General features: G+C 46.7%; 1 protein-coding gene across 1 annotated transcript; it reads left to right on the top strand.

The window, feature by feature from the left end:
* Positions 1 to 2,219: 2,219 nt before the first annotated feature.
* LOC103588979 (leucine-rich repeat-containing protein 59) lies at positions 2,220 to 6,721 on the top strand (the record flags this gene model as incomplete). Its single annotated transcript, XM_008570834.1, has 4 exons — positions 2,220 to 2,523; positions 4,334 to 4,393; positions 6,228 to 6,386; positions 6,617 to 6,721. Coding segments are annotated over exons 1-4 (429 nt in total), but the record flags the coding sequence as incomplete, so codon positions are not given.
* Positions 6,722 to 10,018: the final 3,297 nt, after the last annotated feature.

The raw sequence follows: 10,018 nt of genomic DNA, 5'->3' as shown, positions 1-10,018 counted from the left end.
TACAATTCACACACAGGTTATATCTGTATATGTTAGGACACTTATGCTTCTACCTTATATAATAATTATTTGTGTGGACGGTAGGCTCCTTTGAGGTAGGAGAAATAAGGTGTAGTGAAAAGAAATGGGATTTGGAACCAAAGGATTTGGGTCTGCCCTTTAACAAGTTGTGTGGCTGAGGACACGTTACTTTTCTTCCCTGACCTTTGCTTTCTTCCTCCATAAGAGGGAGATTACAGTACAATGTGCCTCATAGTTTCTGAGGTGCATTATCAACAAAAGATAATGGATATTCAAGGATTTAGAGATTGCGGAGTGCTAATGTATTATTATCCCATTGCCCTTGTCTGTTTTCCAGAAGCCCAGCACAGTACCTTGCTTGGGGCGGGGAGGAGTGTGCACAGTGAATATTTGTTAAATGAGTAGGCCATTGTGCTGACTTCATTTGGTGTTCACAATTCCCCTCTGAAGTAAGCTTTAATATCCTCATTTCAGGATGAACAAGCTGAGGTTTGGAGTGGGTATACTCATTCATTCATTCATTCATCCATCCATCCATCCATCCATCCATCCAACAGACATCTGAATGAGCAACCACGATGCATCGGATGCTAAGACTCTGAGGATATAAAGATAATTAAGACAAAATCCCTGTTCTCACAGTCCAGAGTGGAAAACAGACTCATAAAGATAAGTATAACACAAGGTGGATTATAAATTATAGCAAATATTTATTGGGTACTTCCTAAGTCACTCTGTAAATTCTTCATGTGTTTTACTCATTCAATACTCCCCAAACTCTATCAGTTATGTACCATTATTACCCACATTTCTTATAGAAAAAAACCAAGGCATGGTAATTGCCTAAGGTACTAGTAGCAAGTGGCAGAGCCAGGATTGATACCTATTTGGTCTAGTGTGAGAGGTCCTATCTAGCCATGAAGCTCTACCACCTCTGATAATAAGGTGGCACACAGGGCCTTGCCAGAGCCCCAAGGAGGGACCCCTAACTCAGCCTGGTGTTCATGGTGATCAGGGGAATTTTCCCGAAGGACTAGGAATTAACTAGGCAGAGAGAAGGTGGTGGGGAAGGCAGGGCCACTGCAGGGGAGAAAGATGTGGAAGCCACCTACTGGAAGTGTACACAGCATCAAGTCCAGGCAGGGACTGGAGCTTGTGACCAGGCTGCAGAAGCAGGCAGGACTCAGCCTAGAAAGGGGAGTGGTCCATATCTTAGAGGTAGCTGTAGGTTTGAAGGGTTTTAAGCACAGGAGAGATTTGGCCAGATTTTCAAAAAGGTCATCCAGCGAGCTGGGTGGAGGTGGATGGGAGGGAGCTGGTAACAAATGAGTCCCATGGGATTCCCCTTCACTGGGGCAATCACCGAGGTGTGGGTCCGAGTGCTCGCCACTGTAAGATCACAAGCCACACCCACCAGACACCAGACAGAACTTAAAGGAAAGGCTTTTTATTTCGGAAGATGTCAACCAGGAGACAGGGTAAAGTCCCAACTGCCTTCCCAGTCGACTGGGGGCTGAGATTTATATAGGTAAAGGTATCCGGGACACAGGATGTCTTCGAGTGTGAGGGACAACTGCTTCCTGCTGTGAGAGATGTAGATATATCGGAATGCATCCGCGAGACAGGATGTCTGTTTTCCATACAATGTTAGTCAATCATTAACGGCTAGCTATAAAGAGAAGACAACGTTAGTTCTTTAGGGTGTATACGAATACGGGGGCTTTTCTACATTTATAGAGAGAGACAAGGGCTGAGGCAGTGGAGAGGAGAGAAATACAGAAAGGGGTTTTCCGATGATGGTGATTTGAGTGTCGTTAAATAGAGGACAGGGAACAATTTTGGAGGACACCTGCTTCTGCTCCTAATCCAAGGAGATGGGGGTGATCTGAAGAGGTGAGTTTTGGATGCGAACGCAGGTCTTCTGGCGCCCAGTCCCATGCCCTTTCGCATTGTGGCACTGCCAGCGACGATGCCCGGAGCGTGCACGCCAGGCCACCGGGGAGCGCGGCTGCTCTGCGAAGTCAGCGAGCTCCGAGCCGTCAACCCCACCCTCCGGCGGTGGCGACGACATGCATTGCACTATTCTGGGCGCCAGAGGGCGCTCCCGCACACGCCCGGGCCGCTCTGGCCCCGTCCGTCTCGGTGGCCGCGGAAGGTGACGTGGACGCGGAAGTGGTCGTCGTCGCGGCGGCACCAGTGGGAGCGGGGCGCGAGGCTCGGAGTGTGGCCGGCGGGCGGACGGACAGACGGACGGCCGGCGGGGGTCTCGCACGCGCGGCTGCGGAGGGCGCGGCGTTGTCGGTTGGTTGCGAGTCCGCTGAGCCGACGAGCGGCTTTTCAGTTTCTTTCTCTGCCCCGTCGGAACCCCGCAGCCGGGCCCGCTCAGCTGGCGTCACCATGACCAAGGCCGGTAGCAAGGGTGGGAACCTCCGCGACAAGCTGGACGGCAACGAGCTGGATCTGAGCCTCAGCGACCTGAATGAGGTCCCCGTCAAAGAGCTGGTCAGTACAGTCCCGCGAGTCCCAGGCGCCGGCCCCTGCGTGGGCTGCCTCCTTTCTCAAGCCTCAGTTTCCCTGTCTTTAAAACGAAGTGGGGAGGGGGGAGACTAAGTCCCAGGGGAGGCCACGTCCGGCTGCAGTGTTCTTCCTGGGATGTACACGTGTCACTTTGGCGCAGTTCCAGAAGATAGGAAAGATCTGCTTGTCCGGCCCCAGGCTTTTTACGGGCTAAGAGCGAATCTACCTCTGTTTGGGGGGCTTCCACGGAGCCCAGCTTCGTGCCCAACCCAAAGTAGCAGCCCGCGGAGCAGTTGCTGGACGTGCTCGAGAATGAATGAATGATTCGGGCCGGGGAGTAGGCCTCCTGTTAGACCTGGGTGTGGCCCAGAACCAGCCTTTTCTTGGAAGCCCGAATCCCAGCTGGCTTCCCCTGCCTTGAGGCGACCTTCCCTGAAGAATTGAAGTCTTCCAGCTTAGCTGCAACGGTCTTACCCCAACTCCGCTGAAACTGGCGGGATCCCACATCGTCACCCCTCCTCCCCCCTCCCCGAGGAAACTGAGGCCCCAGGGAGACTGCACACCTAGTTTGCAGTCAAACTAGGAGCCAGTGTGGAGCTAGATCCCACATCCCTGCTTTTCCCACCATGATCCCCACCCCCAAGCCAGCCTCACTTTATATGACCTACACTTTTTTTTTTACTGCTTTTTTAAGGAATTACATTTGCCTTTGGCACTTGGCCAGGTCTTCCCTCCACCATGGCTGTGTTATGTGGTGGTTAGAACTGGATTCCCAGTTCACATCCTTGTTCCCTTGCTTAATAGCTGAGTGCCCTTGGCAAGCCAATTAACCTTTATGCCTAGATTTTCTCATTTATAAAGTGATAATAGTTCCCATCTCATACACCTATGATGAGGATTAAATAAGATTGTAATGTAAAATGCTTGGAAGGCAGCAAATGCTGATACATGTAGCTGTTATGGTGTTCTTCCCACTCTAGTATCCAAAACTTTTTCAGTTGGTCAAACTTCAATCTTAGAACTTTGTAACAGTTGGAACGTGCATGTTGGCCTAGAGTCCTTAACTGAATGTTTGCCTCCTTTCCCAGCCCAGGAAGATGGTCAGCCTTATTTCATACTGACCCTAACACTGCTGTCTGAAACCGTTTTCTCCAGGCATCTGGTCAACACATCATTGCCCCTGGGGAGAAAGAAGGGTCGGTTTTGCTGAGCCTCTCCAGCCTTGGACACCATGGGCAAATAGAGATGGCATTCACTTAGTTACTCATTCATTCAGTCATGATTCAGCCAACATGTGTGAATATTTAGTGCCCACTCCGAGGAAGGACCTAAACCGGGGAGTATGGGAATTCCAACACTTTATTAAACACAGTCCCTTCCCTGAAACTTAATTAGGGGGGCGCTAGAGAACATTTTAAAAGTGCTAAGGAGAATTTCTAAGAATCAGATTTCCCTTTCTTGGATGTTCCACAGCCAAATGGCTACTCTGTGCATTCTTCCCTAGACTGTGGTTGACTGGCTCATTTTTTCCTTTTTTCCTTTCTTATCTCCAGGAACATAATACTTTGGTACCTTTTTTTTTTGGCAGCTGGCCGGTATGGGCATCTAAACCTGTGACCTTGGTGTTATAAGGCTGTGCTCTAACCAACTTAGCTAACTGGCCAGCCTGTTTAGTACCATTTCTTAAAGGCCTTTTCTTATTATGGGAACTTTCTCTGGAAAATGCTTCATTAGCAGATGTCACTGAGTTGTTCCAGGTGTTGGTTTGACGTGTTTTTCTCATTTCCTTTCTTAGGCTGCCCTTCCAAAGGCCACTGTACTGGATCTGTCCTGCAATAAACTGAGTACTCTACCGGTAAGACTGGCAAGCAGCCATAACTCCTGGAGCCCCGGATGCATCCCTTTCTGTTTCCCTGGGGCGGTGTCATAAATCACAATTTCAGCATAGGCCTACAGGCAAGCCACAGCTAAATCTAAGTGTGTGTGTGTGGGGGGGGAGTTGTTTATTCTCAGTGGGAAGAGAATCAAGGTATAGGCCTCATTCTTTAGAACAGTGGAAAAGTCAGGCCACAGAAAACTAAAGTCAACAGGATACTGGCTGAGTCACATACTGGGCTCATCTTTTTTTTGCCTTATTTTATTCCTTTGAAAAACAGTTTATCTCCCTGTTGCTTTGAAGAGGCTAGAGACCATTTCCCTTTTTTTTGTTGTTCTTTTTTTTTTTGTTTTGTTTTGTTTTTTTGGCAGCTGTCCAATATGGGATCTGACCCCTTGACCTTGGTGTTGTAACACTGCATTCTGACTAACTGAGCTAACTGGCCAGCCCTATAGACCATTTTGTAAGTTGCTCCACATTATGGGGAAAAAGCTGTCAATAGCTTCCTTGTGCATCTCCTCCCTGCACACTCCACCTCATGCATCTTTTGATAGGGAACAAGAAAGAATGTGATTCTATGGGACTACCTTATCATTATCCTTCCAAATATGAACCTGAATTACTTGAGATTTGCTACATCCAATCTGTGGTAAAATCCTTTTGATTTTCCTTGCCTAACTTCTCCTAGTTCTTTCTCCTTTCGCTCTATCTGTGTGGGCACTGGATTCATTTAGCCCCTCAGCCTCTCTTGGGTAGTGGCTGGTTTCTCCTCCATAGCATGGCTCCTTCCCGGTCAGGCCTAAGTGTGCTGTCATTGTTGCCTCTGCCATCCATCACTCTGGCCATGTCACTCCTTGCTGTACTCTAGAGCAGCTTCCTGTTGGGCTCTGGCTCAGGGATTGAGTTCAGAAGTTGGCAGTTTTCTTCTTTAGATCATTAGTCTATTCTCCTCTCTGTATTCTCCTAGGCCTCCTTGCTCATTGTGTAAAGCATCTTCCCATATTCAAAAAGCATCTAAGATCCCACTTCTTCCAGGAAGTATTTTCTGTCTAATTAAAGAAGGGTAGCAATTCCTTGCAGCCTCACACCTGCTGTACACTTTGGCATATAGTCATTCAAAACCCTCCAAATGTGCTTTTCAATCTGGGAGTGTTTGGTTATCTGTACTAACAACTTCCATTTCACTCTGCAGTGCAGATCCACTGGTGTTTACAAGAGCATGAATAGTGCCTCATTAGCTGAGGTTGTATCATCCCTTTCAGATTGGTGCTTAGCAAAGATTTAATGTCAGGGGGATGTTTTGGCCTGTGCTGAAGCAGAGCCAGAATATGGGTAGGATGGGCCCCAGCTTAGTCAGTTATTCAGAGAACACTCATGGAGTACCTGTGCTAAGTACTATGCTAGATGCTGCAGATGACAGAGAATAAGACTAAATACTAAAGGAATGATTGCCCTTTTTAGCAAAATGGATGGTCACACTGTGTTTTGACAGATTCTGTGAAAGGTGAATTATAGGGTGTTTTGGGAAGACAGAATGGGTTCCTAATTCCAGTAGCAGTGTGGGGATGGGTTGGAGGAAGAACTGAGGAGGAAGGAAGACACATGTATTTTGTGCCTACTTTGTGCTAAGCCCTTTTATATACACATTTTGGTAATTACCACGAGGAGTGGCAGGTGTTCTTTTTCATTTGAGGAGGAATAGCTGGTAAAAGAGTCAGGATTTATACATAGGTGCCTCTGACTTGGGGGCTTTCAGAGTGTTACACCAAAGTGTGTGAGCTCAAGGCTTAGGTGTCCTCTCTTTGGGTCCTAGTCGGATTTCTGTGGCCTCACACACCTGGTGAAGCTGGACCTGAGTAAGAACAAGCTGCAGCATCTGCCGGCAGACTTTGGTCGTCTGGTCAACCTCCAGCACCTGGATCTCCTCAACAACAGGCTAGTCACCCTGCCTGTCAGCTTTGCTCAGCTCAAGGTAACAATTCATGGACCAGGTTTCACGGCCAGGTGTGGCAGTGGGCTCAGAGACTGGTGGAACATGGCCGTGAGAAAGGCCAAGAGATATACCACCTTCTTGGCCCTGCCTCAGGTGGCTTTCCCTGTAGGTGGAACACACAGTGGCTTTCTTCCTGCTTGTTTTGTTACACCTTCAGGGACTGTGTGTATGAACTTGAACTTAGCCAGCCTCTTCGTCCATCTCTTTAGAATCTGAAGTGGCTGGACCTGAAGGATAACCCCCTAGATCCTGTCCTGGCCAAAGTGGCAGGCGATTGCTTGGATGAGAAGCAGTGTAAGCAGTGTGCAAACAAGGTAAGCATGAGGCCTCTGGGTGTCTCTTTCACACACTCCCTTGGGACTTGCCTCTCCCATCTCTTGTTTTTTTACTCCCAGGGCACCTGTAGCTGAGTGTTGATTAAAGCACCAAGGTCTCAGTGAAATATGTCCACTGTGAGTCTGTCAAGCAGAGACTTTTGTTTTTACATTTACTGTTCAAGTAGTAGAACAAGACTGTCTTCAGCTCTCTTGCAGTTCTTGCTTTCTTAAGAAGTCAGGACCTTGCATGATCCAACATTGCACTCTGTTGACAGTTTTTTTTTTTTTTTTTCGTGACCGGTAACGGGATCACAACCCTCGGTGTCGCGCCCGTACCGCGCTCAGCCAGTGAGCGGACCGGTGTCTATATGGGATCCGAACCCTCGGCGGGAGCGCCGCTGCACTCCCAAGCGCCGCACTCAACCGAGTGCGCCACCGGGCCGGCCTGTTGACAGTTGTTTTAATGGAACAAGAGGGTTAGGGGCTGTGGCCTCTCTGAGGCACAATTATTGTAGGAATGTTGGTAATAAAAGTGTTAATATTTATAAATTTATACTGTCAGCAGACACATCCTGGGCAGACCTGGCATTTGACTATAGTTGAGCCATCTCATAGAGGAGTGGTAAACTAAAGACAGCATGCAAGGCAAACATTGCCAGTGGCAGTAACCTTGAAGATGTCTTACCCTCCTTCTTAAGAACAGCACTACACCCATCTCTCAATAATGCCAACTACAGTCATTTTTTTCCCTCCAGCTTTGGGACAGATTGCTGCTTCATTAGCTGAGCACCAAATGACTGACTTGGCTGTGTTTAGGGGACATGTCGAACAAAAAAACCCATAACTTTAAATACTACAATTAATGTCACTTAAATGTGTATATGATAGGTCTCTACCGTGAAACTCAAAAGTAATGGCCTTTTCTTTTTCATCATTAGTTCAGAGATAAATCTAGTCTGTCATCTTATCATCCACTGTTACAAGAAATCAAATACGAAGTTAACATAACCAAGTGGCCAAAACAACAGTTTTCCCTTAGATAAAGACAGTACAAGTGATCAGTGAACTCTTGTTTTGAAAACTTGGTGCTTAGAAGTGATTTCCATTCTGAAGACACAGTAGCTACCATCGATTACCCTTCCTTTGTCCTAGACACTTTGCAAGTACCATCTCACAGTCTTCATAACCCTGAGAAGTAGGTATTACTTCCATTTCTCTGACATGAGAAACCCTCAGCATGTACACAGCTTCCATTTATTCATTCATTCATTCAACAGATAATATGTTCAACCATATGAAACTGATGATATTCCACAGTTTTTGACTTACAGAAATCATTTTTGGGGCTGGCCAGTTAGGTTGGCGGGTTGGAGCGCAGTGTTATAACACCAAGGTCAAGAGTTCAATTCCCGCACCAGCCAGCCACCACAAAAAAAACCAAAAACATTTTTATTGAGTGCAAAGGCTTTTTGTACTCGCATATATCTTCCAGACAAAGCTCCAGGTAATGCAGTGCATTGTGGATGTGGTAACTAAAACCTTTGTCCCTGGCACTGCTGCCCCAGAGCTGCAGCACCTTTAGGCATTGTAGGGGAGTGGCTTGGGCCAGCCAGAAGGAAGTCACTTGTCTCCAGGAGTTAGCTTAGGTCTCACCAGCTCTGGACTTTGTGGGTGAATGAATTAGTTGTAGTAACTGATCAGCTTGCTGCATATTTAAAGCACCTTTCAAATAATTCGTTCAACAGTATTCATAAAATGCTTACTATATGCTGAGAACTAGGATAGGTAGATAACATCTACCCTCCAGGAGCTCCCAGTCTAGACTAGGGGCGTCCCTCCCATTTCTGAACTGCCTGTGTTTCCAGATAATTAAATCCTGATGGTTGCACTTGTAGCCAATGTAAAAAGGGACATCTCTTACCTAGTAGTACACTCCCTAAAACCACCTGAATAGTTGGCACTTATTTAATATTGAGTTCAGAGTGAGACAGGGGCTTTGGACTTGGGCTGCCTCTCACTATCATGCTTGACCTTTCTTTAGATCCTGCAACTCCTTGTTGAGCAGCCATTTTTGTAAGCTTGACTCCCTTGAGAGGTGCCAGCAGGTTTAAGTCCTGCGTAACTCAGGACAAGGGTCCCTGTGGCTTCAAACCAGGCTCTTTTTTTTTTTTTTTTTTTTTTGACGGCTGGCCAGAAACCATGCTCTTGAAGGGAGATACTTTTGCAGGCCTGCTTCTAAGCCTCTCTTATGATCAGTGCATGTGTGTCTGAAGTTTCCAAGAAATGAAAAGAATTATGTTTGAATATACTTGTCTGTCCTGCAGGTTGTTTAATGCAGTAGTGAAACAAGACCCTTTTGCTATCTTAATTAGAATAGTTCAGGTTTGGGCCGGCCCGGTGGCACACTGGAGAGGCGGCGCTCCCGCCCCGGGCTCGGACCCCATGTGGAGACTGGTTCCCGCTCACTGGCTGAGCGCGGTGCGGGCGCAACACCGAGGGTTGCGATCCCGTTACCGGTCAGTAAAAAAGACAAAAAGGAAAAAGAAAAAAAAGAATAGTTCAGGTTTTTCTTTTTTATTATTATTCATGTGATACAGAAGATAAAATGATAAAGCAGCAGTCTTTACTGAACACATGTAATGCCAGGGATTGTGCTAGGCAGACAGTACAAGTTGTGTTACTTAATCTTCACAATAGTCTGAGAAGCATATCTTATCTCTTTTCCAGATGAGAAAATCAGCTCAAAAAGGTTAAGTTGCTTGCTAAGGTCACATAGTAAGTGATAGAGTCAGGATTGCATTGAGCTCCAAGCTTACGTTCTGTCCCCTGTATCCAAGGAATACTAGCTTCTAAAAAAATCACAAAGGTCTTTTAATCACCTCCTCCAACCACGCACATAGTGAGAATCTTTGCAGCTCTCTCAGTCAGAAGTCATCCATGAGTGAGTTGATGAGGATTTTGGGGAGTTGGGGTGCCAAGTACAAGCATGAAGTGTTTGGACTTTGTCTTAGAGCTCTCCTCCTTTGTGCATGTGGTAGTCTTATGACTAAGGCAGACAGGTAGGAAGTAATTACAGTTTCCTGTGTTGAATTCCACAGAAAAGGAGGAGGGGAGGGCAGGAAAGTGAGTTGGAGGAAATACTGTTTCTGCCAATCACAAGGAATTACTGGGAGAATTATATGAAATCATGCACGTGAGTGTTTGTAAAGAACGGAACTTTTTACAGATTCGAGGTGGCATTGTGTCTTACAAACTTTTTTTTTTTTTTTTTTTTGGTGGCTGGTTGGTATGGGG

Source organism: Galeopterus variegatus, unplaced genomic scaffold (genome assembly GCF_000696425.1).
Source record: "Galeopterus variegatus unplaced genomic scaffold, G_variegatus-3.0.2 Scaffold633, whole genome shotgun sequence".
NCBI classification, from domain to species: domain Eukaryota; kingdom Metazoa; phylum Chordata; class Mammalia; order Dermoptera; family Cynocephalidae; genus Galeopterus; species Galeopterus variegatus.
The sequence above is the reverse complement of the archived record's forward strand: the minus strand, read 5'-3'. Positions and strand labels throughout refer to the sequence as shown.